The sequence below is a fragment of the Mauremys mutica genome, chromosome 14, assembly GCF_020497125.1.
Source record: "Mauremys mutica isolate MM-2020 ecotype Southern chromosome 14, ASM2049712v1, whole genome shotgun sequence".
In the NCBI taxonomy this organism is placed as follows: domain Eukaryota; kingdom Metazoa; phylum Chordata; order Testudines; family Geoemydidae; genus Mauremys; species Mauremys mutica.
The window spans coordinates 4,990,684-5,012,994 of record NC_059085.1 but is presented as its reverse complement, the minus strand read 5'-3'; the positions used below and the strand labels follow the sequence as shown (position 1 = coordinate 5,012,994).

General features: G+C 45.1%; 1 protein-coding gene across 4 annotated transcripts; it reads right to left on the bottom strand.

Annotated features, from left to right (window-relative positions):
- Positions 1-8,742: 8,742 nt before the first annotated feature.
- Positions 8,743-21,466, bottom strand: CMTR2 (cap methyltransferase 2). Of its 4 annotated transcripts, XR_006573525.1 has the most exons (3): positions 21,048-21,277; positions 14,517-19,018; positions 8,743-10,574 (listed from the first exon to the last, which is right to left on the bottom strand). XR_006573525.1 is itself a non-coding variant. In XM_044987408.1 (2 exons), the coding sequence occupies exon 2, from the start codon at positions 18,997-18,999 to the stop codon at positions 16,699-16,701; it is 2,301 nt and encodes a 766-aa protein (XP_044843343.1). In that variant the 5' UTR covers positions 19,000-19,018; positions 21,408-21,466; the 3' UTR covers positions 10,707-16,698. The 4 variants fall into 4 exon arrangements, 3 of the variants coding, with proteins under 3 accessions (XP_044843343.1, XP_044843342.1, XP_044843344.1); XM_044987408.1 differs by lacking the exons at positions 8,743-10,574; positions 21,048-21,277 and adding an exon at positions 21,408-21,466 and having other exon boundaries at positions 10,707-19,018; XM_044987407.1 differs by lacking the exon at positions 8,743-10,574 and having other exon boundaries at positions 10,707-19,018.
- Positions 21,467-22,311: the final 845 nt, after the last annotated feature.

Sequence of the window (22,311 nt, the reverse complement as noted above, 5' to 3'; positions counted from 1 at the left end):
AGGGCTTTACAATAATCACACTCCCTTATCCCACCAACTAGAGCCTTAAGAAATGCATTGGGGAAACTGAGGCACGCAGACAGTATTCAGAGAAAACACCTGTATACAACCAGTTACATACTTTGAAGGGTGTAAAATAATCAAATATTGTGCTAAATACAATGATACTCCAAACTGACCACCAAATTTAAGTTGCATGTTTTTCCCCTCAGGTGAGGGTTCTGGGGTGGGGCTGGGGATGAGGGGTTCACAGTGCAGGAGTGTGCTCGGTGCTGGGGGTGCAGGCTTTGGGGTGAGGCAGGGCTGAGGATGAGGAACTTGGGGTGCAGACAGGCTGCCCCAGGGCTAGGGCCAGAGAGGACTCCCCATCACCACCACTGGCAGCAGCAAGCTCCAGGGGAGGGACCCTTCCTGCTCCCCATGGCACACACTCTGCACATGCTCCTAGAGCCCCTCTCAGGTCCAGAAAGCTCACTCCCCTCCCCTATGATGGGTACTGGGGGGGGCCACAGGTGGCCTTCCATGTTGCTGCCCCTCACCATAACTTCACTGTGGATGGGGGATGGGGCTGCCCCTTGCCCAGCATGGGGCAGAAGTGGGGTAGGCAGGGTGGTGGCTGGCTATGGGGTGGGGGAGCAGGGTGTCATAAAATTCACCCAAGCCCCAGCTGCTCAGGTCTAGGAAGCTTCCCTCTCCCATCCCTCCTGTGGCGGGTGGGTTGGTGGCTGCTGGGGGAGGGGGCATTGCCTTCACATGTGGCTTCCTGCCTCCCCTGTGCAGCCTGCTGTGCCTCACTGGGGGTAGGAGTAGGGGCTGGGACTGGGGCTGGGGCAGGGGGGGAATCATAGGGTCAAACACTCAAACATAATAAAAAATCATAGGGTCAAACACTCACGGAAGCCCCAACAGCTGCTAAGGTGATAGGTGAATGATGTCTGTCTCCTGGCCCGTTTGTGTCTCCTCCAGGTAGGGGCAGGAGAGGGGAGGGGAGGGGAGGCCCCCTCCACTCCCCTCCCCCTCCTGAGTGCTTCAGCAGCAGTTAGCACATTCCTCTTATGCTAATGCTGCAGCCCTTAGGCTACCGGCAGCAGCAGCAAAGGAGAGAGAGAGAGAGACGTGCTGTGTGCTCTCTTTACATTCAGGCAGGGAAACTCCGGGGAGTGGGAAAAATCTAGCTCCAAATATTGGTGGAGCAGAGCCCCTGATTATGAATATTCCTGGGGCTTTAGCTCCAAGAGCCCATATAAGTTGGCGCCCATGGGCTCCACGAAACTGTCTAAGAGAGGGCTTAGCGAATGCGCTGCAGCCAGGATCTGCAAAATCCAGTTGCCCATGGAGACTCTTACAATAACTGTAAGCAGTAATAGATAAACCCGGGCATGTAAGATAGTCCATTCCAAACCTTTGCCCTAAATTAAAACCCAGTCATTGTGGCGCCCCTTCCCCGCCCTGCCCCAACTATCTTGCACGGGATTCTGGCTGGGCCGAAAACCAAAATGCTGTACAAAATAATATGTATTTCTTACAGCATTTACTAGCAAAAATACTGCTAAGGGGCTTTATAACCCTCCTGCCCCCAGTGAAGTCAGGTAGGGAAACCAGGAGACACAGAAATCATGGCTGGAATTTTCAAAAGAGGCTTTGACTATTTAGGCACCTAGATTTCATTGAAGCTCGAAGGGAGTTGGACATCTAGCTCTGTTGAAAATCTCTACATAAGTGACTTGCCAAAGGGAAACCAACCCCTCAGTGTCGGAGTCAGGGTTAGAACTTATGCATTCCTGGCTCCTAGCCCTGTGCTCAGTCTATTACATCACGCTGCCCTTTCTGTACCAGAAGCCTAGAAAAGAAGTCCTAAGTTGCGATGTCTTGCCTGAGGGCCAATCCTGCATCCCCTTGATCATGTGATTAGTCTAACTGAAGCCAATGGGAATACGCATTGTAGGAGGAACTGTGACTGATTACAGAACAGACTCCTAGGTCTCCTGACTTGAAGAAACAGCTGAAGCTATGAGGGCTATTCTAACAGGAACCAAATCTCCCAATCTTTGGCTTTCCTCTCATCAGTACCTGCAAGTCCCATCATAGCCCGTTTCGTCATCCTGCCTTGTTAGGTCACCTTCATTTTGGAAAAGAACATTGTAATGGATTAAAACCAAAAACAGACAAACAAAAAAACCTTCCGGACCTGGGGGTGGGGAAAGAGGGATACAAATTTGTTCTAAAGATGGATGGTGTCTAAAGAAATCGATGGTAATTACACTCCAGAGTTGTAGATTTCCAAGAGATTTGTACATTTCAGCACCAGCCAAAGCCCTAGGCCAATGCAGTGATTTTTTTTAAATATATAATAAACTTCATCACACTTTATTAATCACTTCTTACTGCTTCATTATCTCCACTCATGCTCCTGGCTGCCACTCCTGTTGCTGTTTCCTTTGGAAAGCTGCTTGGTCATCCCCTGATTGCAAGAGAACGTTGCAATGATTAAAGTCAGAGTCATCTAAACAAAACTAATGGCCCTGACCAGGAGCAGACTTAAGTCAATCCCTACTGAGAAAAGCATTTACACATTGTGACATTATTGATATAAACTGGGACCATATAGAACATGGTTTGCAACCAAGGTCCTGTAATGGCACCAAATCTGATGTAAAGGGGGTCATATAAGGTGTCTAAGACCAGGTTACGGGTTGCTGGTTATGATTATGCTGTCTGTGTGCATGTATCATTTTGTAGTTGAAGTTATGAGTATTGGCTCTATACTGTCTGTATTTCAAATGTGTGCTGTGTTTCTGGGAAACATCCCAGCCAAGTTGGTGTTAGCTCTGCCTAGCCTGCTTGATGGCCCATTAAGGACCATCAGCTACACAACTGACCCATGGAGAGGAGGCAGATACGCCTTGTAACTCAGCAGGGTGTGCAGGAACTTGCCCATGTGACTCCAGACTCCATTTTTGCTGTAATTTTCCACAGTAAGAACAAAGAGGTTCTTACACCTGGAAGAGCCTATATAAGGCTGATGCCTCATCTCCATCTGGTCTTCAATCCTGCTTCTTACCTCTGGAGAGACTTTGCTACAAGCTGAAGCTCTACACAAGGGACCGATGACCCATCCCAGCTGGGGATGTTCTCCAGAGACTTGATTTGAACCTGCAGTTTATTCCATCACTGCTACAAGCCTGAACTAAGAACTTTGCCATTACTGTATGTAATTGATTCCATTTAACCAATTCTATATCTCACTCTACCTTTTTCCCTTTATGAATAAACCTTTAGATTTTAGATTCTAAAGGATTGGCAACAGCGAGATTTGTGGGTAAGATCTAATGTGTATATTGACCTGGGTCTGGGGCTTCGTCCTTTGGGATCGAGGGAACCGTTTTCTTTTATTGGGGTGTTGGTTTTCATAACCATTCATCCCCAGGACGAGTGGCACTGGTGGTGATACTGGGAGACTGGAGTGTCTAAGGAAATTGCTTGTGTGACTTGTGGTTAGCCAGTGGGGCTGGTTTGGTTTGCCTTAGAGGTAGAAAAACCCCAGCCTTGGGCTGTGACTGCCCTGGTTGAGCAATTGGTCCTGAATTGGCACTCTTGGTTGGGTCCCGCCAGAACCGCATCATCACACACATGTGAATAACTAACTGGCTTGGTCAGGGCCTCACCCCCAGCAGCCCCAAACCACCCCACAGGCGACTGAATGGAGCTTTGGGTACTATTCGGTCTCTGCACCAGCACGGCTCACTGGCTCCAAGGTTGGATGCAGGGGGTGGATTTCGCTTCCCTAAACCCTTTGCACTCCACCAATATAGAGGAGAGTAACTGGGCTGTACGTAGGTGGAATGAATTTCACTTTTAGGACCCAACCCTGTTCTCATTAATGCCAATGGAAGTTTTGCCACTGACTTCAATAGGACAAGTGTTCCCCATTTGGATGATGGGGAGGATACTTACTTCACAGAGGGCCTGTTGGGCTTAATTCATTAACACTTGGAACATACCTAGAGATCCTGGGATGGAAGGAGTCACAGAATGGAGACCTGTAAGCCTAAATCTGCACGTCTTTACTCAGGTGAGGAGCTCCATTGATCTCCATACGACTACTCATGTGACTATGCATGTGGATGAGTAAAGATTTGAAGGGTCAGGTCCTAGTGTGTATTACTAACACCATAATGGTGTTACACAGACCTAGCGGCAGCATTACAGCGCAGCACTGGAACTTTCAAATAATGAATTGTGCAATACAAATCTAAAGTGGCTACCAGGCAGTTAACTTTGTGTAGTTACTTGGTAATTCATAGCCTAAGCCTTTATAATGTCCATTGCTCAGTGTTTGGTGTGACAGATACTGCAGCCACATGTACTGGAAAACTGAAGTAGGTGCTTGAGAGAGCACAGACAGGGAATACAGCTGCAACTACTCTGCAACTGTGACAGCTGGATTTACATATTACATAGGAAGTATACACAGTAAGAACATAAGAAAGGCCGTACCGGGTCAGACCAAAGGTCCATCTAGCCCAGTATCTGTCTACCGACAGTGGCCAATGCCAGGTGCCCCTGAGGGAGTGAACCTAACAGGCAATGATCAAGTGATCTCTCTCCTGCCATCCATCTCCATCCTCTGACGAACAGAGGCTAGGGACACCATTCTTACCCATCCTGGCTAATAGCCATTTATGGACTTAGCCACCATGAATTTATCCAGTCCCCTTTTAAAACATTGTTATAGTTCTAGCCTTCACAACCTCCTCAGGTAAGGAGTTCCACAAGTTGACTGTGCGCTGCATGAAGAAGAACTTCCTTTTATTTGTTTTAAACCTGCTGCCTATTAATTTCATTTGGTGACCCCTAGTTCTTGTATTATGGGAATAAGTAAATAACTTTTCCTTATCCACTTTCTCAACATCACTCATGATTTTATATACCTCTATCATGTCCCCCCTTAGTCTTCTCTTTTCCAAACTGAAGAGTCCTAGCCTCTTTAATCTTTCCTCGTATGGGACCCTCTCTAAACCCCTAATCATTTTAGTTGCTCTTTTCTGAACCTTTTCTAGTGCTAGAATATCTTTTTTGAGGTGAGGAGACCACATCTGTACACAGTATTCGAGATGTGGGTGTACCATGGATTTATATAAGGGCAATAATATATTCTCAGTCTTATTCTCTATCCCCTTTTTAATGATTCCTAACATCCTGTTTGCTTTTTTGACTGCCTCTGCACACTGCGTGGACATCTTCAGAGAACTATCCACGATAACTCCAAGATCTTTTTCCTGACTCATTGTAGCTAAATTAGCCCCCCATCATGTTGTATGTATAGTTGGGGTTATTTTTTCCAATGTGCATTACTTTACAATTATCCACATTAAATTTCATTTGCCATTTTGTTGCCCAATCACTTAGTATTGTGAGATCTTTTTGAAGTTCTTCACAGTCTGCTTTGGTCTTAACTATCTTGAGCAGTTTAGTATCATCTGCAAACTTTGCCACCTCACTGTTTACCCCTTTCTCCAGATCATTTATGAATAAATTGAATAGGATTGGTCCTAGGACTGACCCTTGGGGAACACCACTAGTTACCCCTCTCCATTCTGAGAATTTACCATTAATTCCTACCCTTTGTTCCCTGTCCTTTAACCAGTTCTCAATCCATGAAAGGACCTTTCCTTTTATCCCATGACAGCTTAAAACTGGGCATAACTGGGCATAACAGTTGAAAGTTGGCTCCTTGGGTATTCTCGCTCTCAAAGCAGAATTAAATTCTTAAGCCATAATGAACAAATCCTTACCGTATCCAATTTTCCCCCACAATATTGGAAATACGCTATCTGGGTTAAGATCACATTTACCTTAAATATCCATCCAAAATTATTTACAAAACAAAACATTACAAAATTATGGGTAAGTACTTTTTACATATTGACAACACAGTGTGATGTAGGCTGCGGAGCTTGGATCCAATGGTGGTAAGCTTTTTAAGCTATGTCTCTACTCACACTTTCGTTGGTATAATTTATGTCACTCAAGGGTGTGAGAAAACATCCCCCTGAGCAACATAAGATACACTGACAGAAGCACCAGTGTGGACAGTGTTGTCAGTGGGAGACACTCTCCCGCCAACACAGCTACTGCCGCAGGGTGTGTTTAATTATATTGGCGGGAGAGCTCTCCCCCGTGGCCACAGAGCAGCTACACAGGAGATTTTACAGTGGCGCAGCTGCATAGGTACAGCTGTACCACTGTAAGCACTCTAGTGTAGACAGGGCCTTAGAAATCTCTGAGGTGGATCAACAGGCATAAACTTGCCATAGTGTGGTCAAGCCCAGTCCAACTTGCTGGGCGTAGGGGGGACATGCTGCATAGGAATCCTTCCCTACAGGGTGTGCAGAGAAGCAACAGAACGGCTCCATGGGTTGCTATTGCAGCTCTGAGGGTGAAATAGTTGCTGCAGCTCTCTGCAGGGATGGAGGAGATCTATGCATGCAGTGGATCCACTAGCCAGTCCAGGTCATTGATGCATCATTAGGGCCCTACCAAATTCACAGCCATGAAAAATGCATGACTGGCTGTGAAATCTACAAAAAGAACAGGAGTACTTGTGGCACCTTAAAGACTAACAAAATTATTTTAGCATGAGCTTTCGTGAGCTGCAGCTCACTTCTTCGGATGCATAGAATGGAACACACAGACAGGAGATATTTATACATACAGAGAACATGAAAAGGTGGAAGTATGCATACCAACAGGAAAAGTCTAATCTAGTCTTTAAGGTGCCACAAGTACTCCTGTTCTTTTTGCGGATACAGACTAACACGGCTGCTACTCTGAAACCTGTGAAATCTGGTCTTGTGTGCTTTTACCCTACACTATACAGATTTCACGGGGAGACCAGCGTTTCTCATATTGGGGGTCCCAAAAGGGAGTTGCGGGTGGGGGTGTCGCAAGGTTATTTGGGGGAGGAGGGTCATGGTCTTGCCACCTTTATTTCTGCGCTGCCTTCAGAGCTGGGCAACCAGAGAGCAATGACTGGTAGCTGGGCACCCAGCTCGGAAGGCAGTGCCCCACCAGCAGCAGCGCAGAGGTAAGGGTGGCAATACCATACCATGCCACTCTTACTTCTCCGCTGCTTCTGGTGGCGGTTCTGCCTTCAGAGCTGGGATCCCAGCTAGCAGCCACCGCTCTCCGCTGCCCAGCTCTGAAAACAGCACCGCTATCAGCAGCAGCACAGAAGTAAGGGTAGCATAACCTTGAGAGCCCCCCCACATCCCCAACTCCTTTTTGGTTCAGGAACTTTACAATTACAAAACTGTGAAATTTCAGATTCAAATAGCTGAAATCATGAAATTTACTATTTTAAAAATCCTCTGACTGTGAAATTGACCAAAATGGACCGTGAATTTGGTAGGGCCCTATGCAGTGGTGAGCTTGAGCCGGTTCGCGCGATCCGGTTGTTAAATTTATCAGCCCTTTTAGAACCGGTTGTTCCAGGACAACCAGTTCTATAAGGGCTGCTAAATTTAACAAAAGCTCTGGCCCAAGCTCACTTCCCCCTCCTCCCCCTGCCCTGCTTCCCGCGAATCAGATGTTCGCAGGAAGCCTGAACAAGCAGGCAGGCAAGCTGCCCCGGGGGGGGCAAGCTGTCCAGCCGGGCGGCGCGGCGGGGCTCGGCTCCTGCCCCGGGGTCCGGCCGGGCCCCGCGGCGCCGGTCGTGGTCCTGGCGGAGTGGACCCGGTCCCGGCTCCAGGCAGTGTGGTAAGGGGGCAGGGAGGGGGTGGGTTGTGGGGGGTTGGATAGGGGTCAGGGCGGTCAGAGAGCAGGGAACAGGGTGAATGAACGGGGGCAAGGGTCCCGGGGAAAAGTCAGGAAAGAGCAGGGTTGGATGAGGTGGTGGGGGCACTCAGGGACCGAGAGAAGGGGTGGTTGGATGGGGTAGGGGTCCTGGGGGGCCGTTGAGAATGAGAGGAGGGATTGGGTGGGGCGGCAAGGGGCAGTCAGGGGACAGGGAAGGGGGGATGGGTCAGGGGTCCCAGGGTGTGTGTGTCAAGGAACATGAGGGGTTGGATGGGGCACAACCCCCACCCCCCCCGGGGAGGGGGAAGGGAACCGGTTGTTAATATTTTGGCAGCTCATCACTGGCACAGCAGCACACCCTGTATGTTCCCCAAATCTTTCCTCAGCTCTACAACTGAACTGCACTGGAATGGATTCTGCCATAGTTTTGGAGGCAGGATTCACCCCCAAAAAATGGGGCCATGCAGACAGGATTCCCTCCAGTAAAAGCAGGTACAAGACTAGTTTTCCCCTTCCACACACAGAGCTCTAAGTCTCACGCCTGATCTGCAATATTTCTGCTCCTCCACACTTGCACTGAGCAGATTGCCATCTCTGTGAAAGAGCTTTGCAACTTGGGCAAATGTCCATTGGGAACTCTGCCAAGACCAAACTCATTTTAGTTATAACCCACGACAGATTTTCATTACATCTCAACTTAACAGTTAAAAATGTTCTGCTTGTCAGCTCATGGGACTGTCACCCCATGTACAAAGCAGAAAGAATGTCAAATCTTCAGTGTTCTCCAGACTTAAACTTCACCACTTTAGTGCACCCCCACTAGCTAGTCTGAGATTAACAACTCATTGCCAGTACCTGTGTATGATAACAGAGAACGCTACAGCTAGGAACCTAGGTGCAACCCCAATGAGACTTTTCATTTATTGAGTAAAGCATTCACCCATTTTTATTTCTTAGCAAGGCAGATAATTTAAAAAACAAAACAAAACTTATTCATAGCTGAAGCCAAAGATTATTCAGATCAATTTCTTCCCCCTATTTAGACCAATTAGTTAATGAGTCAATCCTCATTTAACAACATGGTCTGAAGATGCATTTTCATAAATGCATTGGAGTCTCCGATGCAGGAAGAGTATTTTTCTAATAAATAAAAATGGCCACTAATTGATGCACACTAATTACATGAGTATGAAGAACTGTATTACAGTAAACAACTTCTATTGTTCCGGCCTGTTCAGCAGAGTCCAGAGTGGCTGATACATGGGCATCAGAGCAGAACAATTTGCTGAATTACTCACTTCAGGCAATGGCCAGTTCAACTGCATATTTTTAAGTCCGTTTGGCTTAGCCTTCCATACTAACAGAGCATCACTATAGTAAAGAAAGAGACACTGGCAGGTTAAAATCATACACAATCATATTTCAAATATATGGATAACAGACTACATTGATATTTTTCTTGTCAGAGATATGAGTTGCAAAACTTAAACAACATAAATTGTGCATTCAGTTAGGTTTTTTTGAATTCTTTCACTAATAATCAATAAATATTTTTCTTCTATTTAACCCATTTTAAATGATTCTCGGGCACCAACTTTGTACTGCAGTGTTTGCAATGGAATTACTGCAGAGGAACATTTAATGTTTTAAACAAAAAAAAATCATGCCAACATTTGTATTTGTCTGCAACTTGGTAAAGAGATGAGTTTACAGAACTTAACATTTTGGACCAAATTTGACCTGTCTTCTTAATGTATTCTTCCAAGCCAATTCCCCCATTTTCAAGTCCTTTGGCTTCCAAATTCCTTGCAATCCCTCTGAAGCACATTCTGAAGATAATACCCAATGTTTATTGTCTACATATTCCTTCAAATCAAGGGAGTCATTTTCCATATATTTTACTATGCATTGCTTTCAGCTGAAAGATTTCCCCAATAATTGTCTGCCTATGCAAAGAGAACTGAAGCATCAAAACAGTTTAAATTTCTCCTGTCATTTCACATATAGCTAGAGACAAGAACTGCCTCCCCCCCAGTCTGGACCTTCCTCCTTCACTTACAGAGCAGTAAGGGGAAAAATTAGTTAAATATTCATATAATTTAACATTCTCCATGTTTTGAAAGCAGACCCGGGAAAGATTTGCCATCCAAGCAGACAAAGGAAGTCAGCTGGAACACTTGGTAGTACAGTAGAGCTGACCTTGAGAAATAAAAGGCATGCAGCTACCTCTGCACAATACCAGTCATTGCTATCCAGCACTTAAGACAACCAGAAACATTAGGCTAGGGTTTAATAAAAATACTCTGCTGACAGAAGTATATCATAATAGGCTTCGCACAGCTGAGCAGCTTTTTGTGACCAAGAGAGACTGGAGATCCCCAGGACAAAATGCTTGCTTTTAAAGGAAATTACTGTATATGGGAGTGTGCGAGCAATATTAAGTGAGGCGTAAGAAACTGGGTTCTATTCAGGCGTCCGGCACATAGTTCTGCCCATGTCTCCATCTGAAAGTTACTTGTTTCTTAATGGTGAACTGCAAAGGGAAAATGAAAAGTGAAAGTTAAAGACCAGAAGTGTACCGAATGGCTGCCACTAACCAGGATGCTCAGACACCATTGTGATGAACATAGTATACATGCCTGGAGACAGATGAGATTGGCAGGCTGGGGATAGGTTTGCCAACCCTCCAGGATTGTCCTGGACTCTCCAGGAATTATAAGATTATGTCATGTGATGAAATCTCCAGGAATTCATCCAACCAACGTTGGCAACCCTAGCTGGGGAAAGGAACACAAGTAACTGAAAATAAATAAGTAAATATTAAAACATGTTTATGCCTCTCCAGCCTGCTACTCAGTTTAATTTCTCTGTTCCATACAGAGAGAGGCGTCTAAACACGGAAACGAACGGTCAGAGAAAAATAAGATTTTATTTCCAAACACACAAGTGTCATCCTGCCCCTTTAAAAATAAAAAAAACACAGCATCTTTTTACATGCACAGATTTACAGCGGTCAACAGAGAAATGCAGTAGCCAGCTTCAGCCAGCCTGCCTTAATCCTTATACCCATAAATACTCCACCCCCAAACAAAACAAACACATCCACTTAGTTATAAAGCAAACCCTTTCAATCGGATGTAGGATTGCAAATATCTCAGCAGCATTAACACATGCACGCATACACACAATAGTCACTCAAGGCAGTAAATCCCACAGAGCCCACTTCTCAAGGAATCTTTATCAAGCAAGGTTGGGCAAATCTACTAGATGGTGGCCCAGTGAGCAAGTTTAATCAGCCTGTACAGATGGACGGAAAGACTGCTTAGTGAGACAGTGACTGTAACAGCAAATTATGCTTTGTTACAAGCCAGTTGTCTCTGTAACCATCCAGAATTGCCACACAAAGTTGGTATACTTTTAAAGCTCAGAATAAATTTCAAATTGCCAACATTTGTGTAACTGGAGGAGAATTACACAGCAATCCAAATTGCTGTATAATAAACAGTTACTGATAAGCAATCATGGGCTGAATTCACTTCTGATATAAATAGATGCAACTCCATTTGGGCCTATATGTTTATTTCATCCTGTCCAGTTAGTACTTTTTGCCAGCTGAGCTGAAGTTTAAAAGGAAGAAACAAAACCAAGTTTTCAGCGAGACAACCATGAAAATGTTTTCCCTCATCTCAGTCTTGTAATATTGTCATGACACTTTAGCAATCCAGGCACAAAAATCTTTTCACCCACCCTTTACACCAGTGATTGAAGATATTAGGAGAAAAACAAACTAATTATACTTCATATGCCCATTGTAAAGAAAAAAAGTTACTTTCCATATGCAAGTAGAAAATTTGCAAAGCTGTTGTGTCCAGAAAACAAGTGCCTCCTACAATTTGTCGGCCTACATGAATAGCCACACTGACATATTTTAGTGGCATCCAAATACAAATAGTAAAAGAAACAAACATTATGCTAAGTTTATTTTTCCAAAATAAGGTGCTGAAAGTAATTCCCAAGTTCAAGGACTAAAATCTCAAAAGAAATGTTACAGAATAAGGTAAAAAGACTTCCGCCCCATAGGCTAGAGTGTTATGGTCACACCGTGCATCCCAATGAATCAGTATTTAAGAATATTCCACACCCTAGCACAAGATCTCAGTTTAACAACCAGAACATAAGACTTTTCTGTTCCTTCTGCATAAGCTATTCAGATAGCTTATACCAAAGTCCTTTTCCTTAAGTCCCAAATTGCTTTTCTAATGTCCAGTAATTCTACCACAGTCTATTTATTCTACTAGTAATCTGACTGATCTAACTTAAATTAAGTTGAATAGACAGCAATTAGTATAATTTTAGCAGAGGACAAGATTTCATACAGTAAATCTCATTATGCCTTATCGAAATCAAATTGGGAAACCAGCAGGCTTTTTATATAACTTCATTTGAATATGCACAGGTATATGCATGCGTGTATACATATAGAGACACACACACACACACAAAGTTAAATGCAATAATTTACAATACAAATAAAAAGTGGCAAGTCTCCAAACCTTAATGCACTCAACTAAACAGAGTCCTTTCATTGGGTAGATACTTGATTTAAATTTCACCTACTCTTATTCTAAAGCAGTGTCACTTTTTTAAATCAATAGTCAAATAGGCTCTTAGGCAAGAGCCAAATCGAGTACAAAGTCTTTACAAATTAAACCAGAGAGTCAGCCCTGTCCTTTCATCTCACAATCACTAGGGCCTAGATATGAACTCGTCATTGAAAATCAGAAACAGTAAGGCTGCCAAATAAACCAAATCCATCTCACATTCTCATAACTCATTTGTATTTATCATCTCTGTACATTATATCGCTTGATCAATTACTTGCTCTGTCCCCTCCCTTTCACTTGTAACTTCTAAAACGTTGAGACCAGCATCCAGTTCCTCTTCAAATGGTAGGAGGCAGAAAAAACAAACTTGCCATGTGTTAAAAAGAGAGAGAGAGACACAGATATTTAATCAGGCCTCATTCTATGTCAAACATAAGACTTGGCAAAATAATTTGACTGCAGAGACTCCTCAATTCACCTCTCTCCAAAAAGGTTGATACATTCTTCCCTCTCTTTCCTATGACTCGCACAAAAGTCACAATGGAAACACTTAAATGTTACTGTTCTTTTAAGGAGTCTTTGGTCTTTAAGATGTTTAAGACACAATCAGCCCACAACATTCACAATAAAAAGACAAAGCAACAGTCCTAACTTTGAATCTCCTAATTTTGATAGGACTTAAGTGATTTTATTTTAAAAACAAAACATGCTGACTGGGCCCCTCACAGAGACCCCTCCACCATGGACAATCCCCCATTAAGAAAGGATCCAAGGGGCAGCTGTGACCACAGGATTTGTGCGCCAAGGAGAGGGTGGGAGCACACACAGGCTCCATGAGTAGGGGTGGAGGCACAAAGCCCTTGTGCCAACATCCTGGGAATCCTCCATATTTGAAAGCGAGTCTTGTGGCTCACTCTGCCAGGAGAGTGTGGGCCAAAACCCAGCACCCAGAGACTCCATGGGTGAAATCCTGGCCCCACTGAAGTCAATGACAATTCCCACTCACTTCAATGGGGAAGGATTTCACCCCACAGAACAATCTCTGAGACATCCTCCCTTTATGTCTCTCCTCTGAGAGGTGGCAATCAGATTTTCAAGAGAGACACTTCGGAAGCACATTGGCTGCTGAACTCTCTTGAAAAATCTGGCCCCAAGTCAAGTTATGCCTCCTGTTTTTAATTTCTGGACACAGGAAAGATGGCTTTCAGAAGTATGGAAGAAGTAAGGCACCTCAAGGGACCTTGTCAATGTGAAGTCTAATCAATTCCAGAGGTACTTTCATGAAGTACATCTGTCTCAGGGTCTTCCTGTCAATTTTTGTGGCTTTACAACCACATTTCTTAAAAAACCATCTCCCACCATTGCTATGTAAAAGGCCCATACAAATGGAGAATACTGACTGATGGTGGAAGGAAAACAGTGAAACTGACAGAGTGCTGTCAAAGATACAAAGCAGACAATTGACAACAAAGAGAGAAAAAAGTTTTTTTCTATTTGTCCTAAGGTATAGTCATCTCTGGGATTTACTTGTATCAACAGTAGGTTAAAAAAAAAAAAAACCAGAAGTCAGATTTCTAAAATTACAGATGTCCCATTAAGCCCCGAAAGAACTGATGTCTAGATTTGAGTTGACCAACTATATGGGGGCCCTTTTGACTTTTAGTACTCCAAAATATAGATTGTGACAATGTAAACATACATCTACAATACTTCCAGATATTTCCTGCTTCAGAAGAGGTGCTTTCCTAGATGGTTGGCTACAGCAGGATACAAACAAGTTAAGGTAACCCTCTAATCCCACAATTACAAAGGGGACAGGGAGAGGGAACACTGCTTTTTGATGGAAGGCAATACTTCTATTTTGTTCATTCTCCCAAATATAGGGAAACAGAAGGATTATTTGTGAAGACTGAATTGATGGTACTGTTCCTGAAGTTTTTATCATGCTGTCCTCTCAAATCCATTATACCCTCATATATCCTTTCCCCCTTTTCTTTTTCACGTTACAGGTCTCTGTTTCTTTCCCCTTCATTTTCTTTTGTTCCTCAAATGCTGCCTCCTTTTTGGCCCCTCAGGTCCTCTTAAAAAGTTTCCTAAGCTTTCAGAATCACTTACTGCAGAGGCTTTTGCTGCCTTTAGTCTCTTGATCCCGAGGATCTGCTGAACTGTTTTGCTTGCCTGTGATTGACAGGATGCAAGGCTCTCTTCATCTCCACAGAGCAACTACAGGAAGTTAATTTAAATTAAGTTAAAATGAACAGTGACCAATTTGAGAAGTTCGGGGGAAGCCGGAGCCAAACAGATCCTCTTCTGCGTAGTTTCAGAAAGCAAAGTCTGTATAGAATGTTATAAAATGAGTTAGACTTCAGCTACCAACTCACAAACCTTTCAAACACAGTAAACAAAAAGCAAAACAAAATGATAATTACACTCCATCCCTTCCAAAGTGACAAGAGACTATTAAGTGCACAGCACCACCAGACAAAACAGTTTTTCAACAGTGCTTTTAATCTCCACTGGTAATCAGAAATCCTTCAAGCTCCTACCTTATGTAATTAGAAGTACTTCCACAGGTGACTGGTAATTAATCAGGAGGCTGTCTTTTCTTTTACTAACCCCTTTCTCTCACATGCACTCATTTATGCAATCTTTATACCAACATTAAATCCATGTTTCCCCTTTAAATACCATTTCTCTCTCTCTGGGCAGGTCTTCTATGTAAATTAGAATCCTGGAGACTAAGTTTTAATGAAAATGAATTAGATATCAAAATGAGATCTTAAAGGAGCAATATGAAAAAGTAAAACCTGATTTTCCTTAAAGGGACAATGGTGTCAATTACTCATTTTCTCTTTCATTTTACTCCTAGAAGGATCAAATCAAGTAACATACTTTTTTTCTAACAAGTTTCATTCATTTTTCTCAGTTCCATGCTTCCAACTTTCACACCGTGGGCTATACTATTTGCTGTTTATAAATTGCACTTGATAACGTTTCTAATTAAAAATCAGTAGTTGTGGGTCACCTGCTGACAGCTACCATAGTAGACAACAATAGGCAGTTCTCGCTTTCACCCAAGGTTCTCAAACTCTTTATGAATGAATCCTCAAACACTTTGGAAACTCAAATGGTATTATGGCCTTTATACTGATGGGGAAATGGAACCATAGGAAGGTGAAGTGACTTGTTGAAGGCCACACAGCAAGTCAATTTCATAGATGGGAATAGAACTCAGAAGTCTTGATTCCCTCCTATACACTGCTAAAAAAGCAAGGATTTGTAACTTGGAATTCTGCAAAATTCCTTATAAGAAAACCAGTCTCCCTTGTGAGACTGGTATACATGTGAGCTTGGGCCTACATGGTGGTATGTTATAAATGGCATCCGTTAGTATTCTGGTGGCTACCGGCAGGTGCCCAGCTTGAAATTAAAGGGGGGCTAAATTTTCAGAAAATAGTGAAGATCTGAACTCTGAAAAGTCAACCTTCTTTAGTGCCTAAAGTTGGGCAACAAAAGTTGAGACATCCAAATCACTAGTCGGTCACTTCTGAAAAACTGAGGCCTTCGCCAGCATGGCTGCAGATCAGCTAAGGAAACAGCTTATAAAATTGAATTTCTGAAGCAAATCTTATATTGGTCTCAATATGGTCGTGTATTCAGCAAACTCTAGAGATATTTTTTAAGGTTCCCAATTCTTTCTGCAGGCAACAGCATAGACAGTCTTTCCAAGCTAGCTAATCTTCCCTTTTGATTAAAAAGAGGCTATCAGCTACCAAGTTTGAATACCACATTTGGGTCCCCAAAACGCTGGAATTATCAGTGTGTGACAGTGTGAAAGGGGTACAACTAGCAGCCTCTACTGGCTGATAAGCAGTGGCATCAATTAAGCTCCATTCAGATCTCTTCACAGAAATATAGTCATTGTGAGGTTATGCCTATATGGAGGGAAGAGGACCTAGATGGGGAGAGACAAGATTGTAGAAAGGCAAAAAGGTATTACCGAGAAGAACTCCCCTTTCTCCAGAATTTCAGTCCTTCATTTTGCTTCACAATTTCCCCACAATGTAGAATAACCCCCATGATTACAGGATTGTATGGCAACACCTAATAATATAAGGCAATACTGTAGGACTGTCAGTCCAAAATTGGATACCAACATTAAAATAATTCCCACTGTTTTAAAATGAAGTGATATTCACACTAGCAAAAGAAAAATAAAAAAATTAAGAACTTTAAACAGCCAGTGAAGTGAATCTTCTTTGAAACATCTACCAATTCAATTCTAGAATCACTAAAATTAAAGATTACTCGACATTTGCTGCTGCTCAACTTGTACAATCAAATGGAGCTGCCTCTTTGCAATGGCAGTATTCAAATCCCATAAAAACTCAAGCAGCATGCCTTTCAAAAGCATCTCCATAGGGACAAACTGCAAAACCTGCTGTGGAGAGTCTGAGCTGAGCAAAGAGCTCATTAGTTTATTCAGGTGCTGCAGGTACTCAACAACTGGATCTGGAAGACCTTGATAGCCAACACACAATAGAACAGCACTGGTCCCGAGAGGTTCAGAGGATATGGGGCAAGCAAATGTGATGTAGCTGAAACAGCCGTGCAGTACAAAAATCAGACCAGCTGTGAAGCGTGTAAAACAAGAAAGAACAGGCAGAATCAAAGCATCTCCCAGCTGAAGCTGATTAATCGCACACAGAAGGCAGTCTAAAAGATGCTGCTGATATTTTGGCTCTCCATCATGAAGCAAAGAACCGCTGAAAGTCAAGAGTGTGGCTGACTCCAGGAGCCTAACTTCCATGTTCGACTGGCTTTTGATGTCACAAAGAGACGGAAAGCCCACCACAAGACACTTGATTTGGTCACTGCATCCTTCATTTGGTACCTTCTGATGGTACTTGGTAAGGCTAGACAACTCAGATAGTATCCGTGCCTCAGTAAGAACATTGCAAGAATGACACGGTTGCTGTGTTTGTCTGGAAAGGGAACTAGTTTTTAGTCTGCCTACTAATGATTCTTTAATGGCTTCATTGAGATTCTTCAAGACATCACCATCACAGAATGGAGAGCATTTTACTCTTGGCAGCCTCTTTCCCTCCAGGATGTACCATAAATTACATTCAAGGTTACGGGATGACCCTTCCAAAATGCAGCTTTTCCCAACATTACTTAAAGTGTGCTCTTCAGCCCAATTATTAAGATAGCCTTTGGCCACCTTATCTTCCCATGTCAGGGATTCCAGCATCTTTCTTTCATTGTATGTACTAAAATATTTGTTCCTCTGTCCAAACCATTTTGCATTCATGCTGCAGCCTACATGAGATTTCTTCACTAGCCAGTTATTTCTTGTAATGTGTTTCAGGTGGAATCTTTGCATGAAAAATTCCACTGCACAGTCCCTTAAGTTATTCAGCTTTACTTGTTCTGCTTCCCCAATGCACTCAAAGAGTCGGATGTTCTCAGATATAGTCTCTATTTGGTACTTGTGAAAGAATGCACAGCATTCTTCATGCATTTTAAGAAAAGATTCTGGAATCACATATTGGGGAAAGAGTGCTTTGTTAACCATTTCTGTTCCAAAGTTCTGCATCATCTTGGACAGCACAGGATGGATGGCCTCTCTGCCCATATAATGAAGACAAACTACATAGACCTCAGAGTTCCCGGCTTTGCTAGTGGCAGGTTTAAAGACATGGACCTCCTCGAAGGAACAATTTAGCAGAAAAAGCAGATTGGCAGAACAATGTTCAAATAAAGTGAACATCTTCAAAACAAAGGAGCCACCATTGCCAAGGATCATTAAAGCAGTGACTGCTTCACAGTAATGTAGAGGTGAGACAAGCGCTTCTTGTTCACCTGGATTTCCTTGGCAATCAAAACTCCCATCAGCAGTTACCAAGTGAACAGTGGTCATATTACTTATGAAGTGCTGAAGTCCAGTTAGATGTTTCAATGTCATCACATCCCCAGTATTATCTGGGCCAAAATACCACCATGGCAAGGTATTTGCAATAAGTCGGTCATCCATAATCATCACAAGGGTGTCATTTGCTTCATGATATGGGTTTAGGGTATTGGCTACCCAGTTCCAATCGCAGGGAATGTGATGGGATTTTATGTAGTGATTGAGACTGGCTATAAAAGCCCCAGGTGCTTCACAGAGATGGACAGAATTGAGTTCTCCATTCTGAAGAGCTTCTTTCGGGAGAAGGGGAAAACTGCACAAAATCTCATGGAATTTGCACCAAGCCTGGGTACACAACTCAGCATTCACAGATTTCTTCACATGAGGAATGATTATCCCAGCTTTGTTGGTGAAGGAAGTGTGCTGATGCCATGCATCCAATTTCTTATCACTCAGTTGGTTTTTTACTTCATTCATGGAGTCCTTCAGAGCAAGGAGTGTATTGAATTCTTTGTGATTGCAGGTAAACACATCACTGGAATCTGGCAGCTTCCATTCACTATTTGGTGGTTTTGTATATGAGAACTTCTTCTCAAAGAGCTCCTCAATTTCAGCAAGAATCACAGGGCTGAATTTTTTAAGATTTGTGGTCTGCTCAACATAAGGCTTCGTATATTTGTTCATTCTTGGGCTAACCCACAATCTGGGGAGGGGAAACAAAGAAAAGATAAGGGGGTTAACATGAACCGAACCAATGACACCTTCCCAACCATAAGAAAAAACAGAACAAGTTAAAAAAAAAAACCTAAACAGATAATGCATTTGTAAAGTTTAAGAAAAAGTTAGCTATTCCAACTTGTCTGGTTTTAGAGTTTGTGCTCCAGAATGAGAAGGGAAAAATACTTTACTGAGACATTCTAAGAGTGGAATAAAAAGTTACACAAGTAGTACTGCTTTGGAGTAAGACCTCCACTTTGACCCAATGCATACACATTTAAACAGAAAATAGATTATGCCTTAAATTCCCCAAGTGCTAATTAACTAGTAAAAGTTATCCAACTAATATAGAAAGGTAACATTAGGGAGAGATCTGGGAGAACTGGTGTGAGGCATGGGGGGAAAAGAGAAGAGGCAAGGCTGGAACAGCAGCAGGAAGGAACCAAGCTGCTACAGCATGTGTCACAGAACTTTAAGAGACAATTCAGACTCTTGGCAGGGCAACAGCTGGGTTCTCAGTTCAGAGCCAACATTTTAACTCAAGAAGCATTATTTAAGAAAAATGACCAGCAGTTTGGGAGCCAAGAGATCCCCCCTAGTTCTGCATATCATTTCACCCACCACAAAAAATGCAGCAATTTAACAAACACTGCAGAACAGTTTAGGAAAAGCAGTGAAAAATACTGTATTGCAATTGAAAGGAATAGAGAGGGGCAAATTGTAACTATCCCAAACAAGAATTTTGGCCAACGCAACTGGGCTAACACAAAAGATGGAAGCTGGAGACTTCATCCTCATGACATAAATGCAAGCTTGTTTAATTTCTTAACAAGCTCACTTGTTATCCAGACTTCAAACTTTGATTTCACAAATTGAGTGTGTCCTCTTCTACCACCACCCACACTCATACCAAGCCAGCACTTCGAAAATGGCAGTAAGTTCTGGTGGCCCCCCATCTCAAAAGAGATGTATTAGAATTGGAAGTAGTATAGAGAAGGGGGGTATGGAACAGCTTCCATATGAAGAGAGATTAAAAAGACGGGTATTGTTCATCTTACAAAAGAGACAACTAAGAGGGGATGAGAGGTTTACAAAAAAAAAATCAAGAATGGTGTGGAGAAAGTGAATAGGGAAGTGTTATTTATCCCTTCACACAACACAGAAATTAGGGGTCACCCAATGAAATCAATAGGGAGCAGCTTTAAAACAAAAAACAGAAATACTTCTTCCTGAGAAAGTAGCAGCATGGTTTTGCAGCTAAGGCACTGGGCTTACTGGAAATCGAACAAAAAAGGTTCAACGTGGACTTATTTTATAGCCCACCACAGACCTCCTGTGACGGTAGGTGGAGGTGTAATTTCCAGTTCAGGTCAACATACTGGCATTAACTTTGATCAAGTTAGCACACTAAAAGTCACAGCGTAGCCACAACTGCACAGGCACCAGGACAGGCTAGTCACTCACATACAATCCTGTATAAACCCCTAGGGACACACTCCAGCTCCAGTGCAGACATACCCAAAGAGACTTAGGGATGGCTACACTAGAGCTGAGAGGGAGCCTCACAGTCCAGGTAGAAAGATTCACGCTAGTAAGTATGCTAAAAATAGCAGTGTGGACATAGCCGCTTTCGAGCCCATCCGTGACACGTGGGTGGCTTCTAAAGCCACAGCATCCACACTGCTATTGTTCCTGTGCTAGCTGAAGCCCCACTAGCACAAGTGTTTCTAGCCAGGCTGGGAGTTTTGCTCCCTGGTGCAATACAGACACACCCTCTGCCTTGGGGATAACACTTTCCTACCTTATGGGAGTGCTCCGAGACTACAGCCATGGGGTCAAAGAACTCACGGGAGCATGGAAAACAACCCAGCTAGCGTCTCCCAGAGACCCCGTGATCAAACACATCCCTACTGGCAGGTTAGGTATCTGTCAGTCTGACCCTGCCAACACTGAAGCACGTGAATAACCCCACCGTTAGTTTTAAAGCAGAACAGGCCTGGATGGACGGACCCCACCTGTTAGTCACACGGGCTGGAGCAGCTGGGCTGGGCTGCTAGGCGCAGGCGGTTCCAGACCAGGATCCGTGAGACTCCCCCGTCTCTGAGCGGTAACCGCTCATCTGCACCCGGCATTTGCCCACGGAGCTGGGGGGCGGGCTCCCCATGTGCCCCAAAGGGGCTCCGCGCTCGGCGCGGGGCAGAGGCCCGGGGAGCCGCGCTGGGCCCAGTCGGTCCCGCCCCGCTGGCGCCCCTGCGGGGAGTCGGGCCCGAGCGCTTCCCCCCCGCGCTCGGCTGCAGGGCCCCGGCGCCGCTCGCTCGCTAGGAGAGGGCGCTGCCGCCCGAGCCCCACGCGGCCCCGGCCCGCGCGCTCCTTACCCGGGCCGGCGGCTGCGGCCTTCGGAGAGACGCGAGCCCCGCCCCAGGCCGAGAGGCGGGGCCGCCGGGAACAGGGGCGGGGCCGCTCGCCTCGGCCGCCGCGTGACTCGGCCCCGGCCCCGGCCCCGCCCCCCATGGCTCCCTCAGCCGCCCCCTCCCCTCCCTGGCCACAGACCCGGCCACGCTCTCCAAGGGCGCCCCCTGCCTCAGCTCCCACCCCAGAGCCTCCCTCCCCAGCCTGACCCCCCGCCTCAAACCCCCACCCCAGAGCCTCCCTCCCCAGCCTGACCCCCCGCCTCAAACCCCCCTCCAGAGCCTCCCTCCCCAGCCTCCTACCCCCTGCCTGACCCCCAGCCTGACCCCCCCCACCCCAGAGCCTCCCTCCCCAGCCTGACCCCCCGCCTCAAACCCCCACTCCAGAGCCTCCCTCCCCTTCCTCCTACCCTCTGCCTGACCCCCCATCTCAGCCCCCCGCTCCAGAGCCTCCCTCCCCAGCCTCAACCCCCCACTCCAGAGCCTCCCTCCCCGTCCTCCTACCCTCCGCCTGACCCCCCCGCTCAGCCCCCCTCCCCAGAGCCTCCATCCCCTGCCTGACCCCCCGCCTCAAACCCCCACTCCAGAGCCTCCCTCCCCAGCCTGACCCCCCGCCTCAAACCCCCACCCCAGAGCCTCCCTCCCCAGCCTGACCCCCCGCCTCAGCCCCCCACTCCAGAGCCTCCCTCCCCAGCCTGACCCCCCGCCTCAAACCCCCACTCCAGAGCCTCCCTCCCCTTCCTCCTACCCTCTGCCTGACCCCCCATCTCAGCCCCCCGCTCCAGAGCCTCCCTCCCCAGCCTGACCCCCCCCTCCAGAGCTTCCCTCCCCAGCCTCCTACCCCCCGGCTGACCCCCCCACTCAGCCCCCC

Excerpts from the sequence above, each read along its gene's own strand:
- CMTR2 (XM_044987408.1), bottom strand. The coding sequence starts at position 18,999 with ATGAACAAATATACGAAGCCTTATGTTGAGCAGACCACAAATCTTAAA.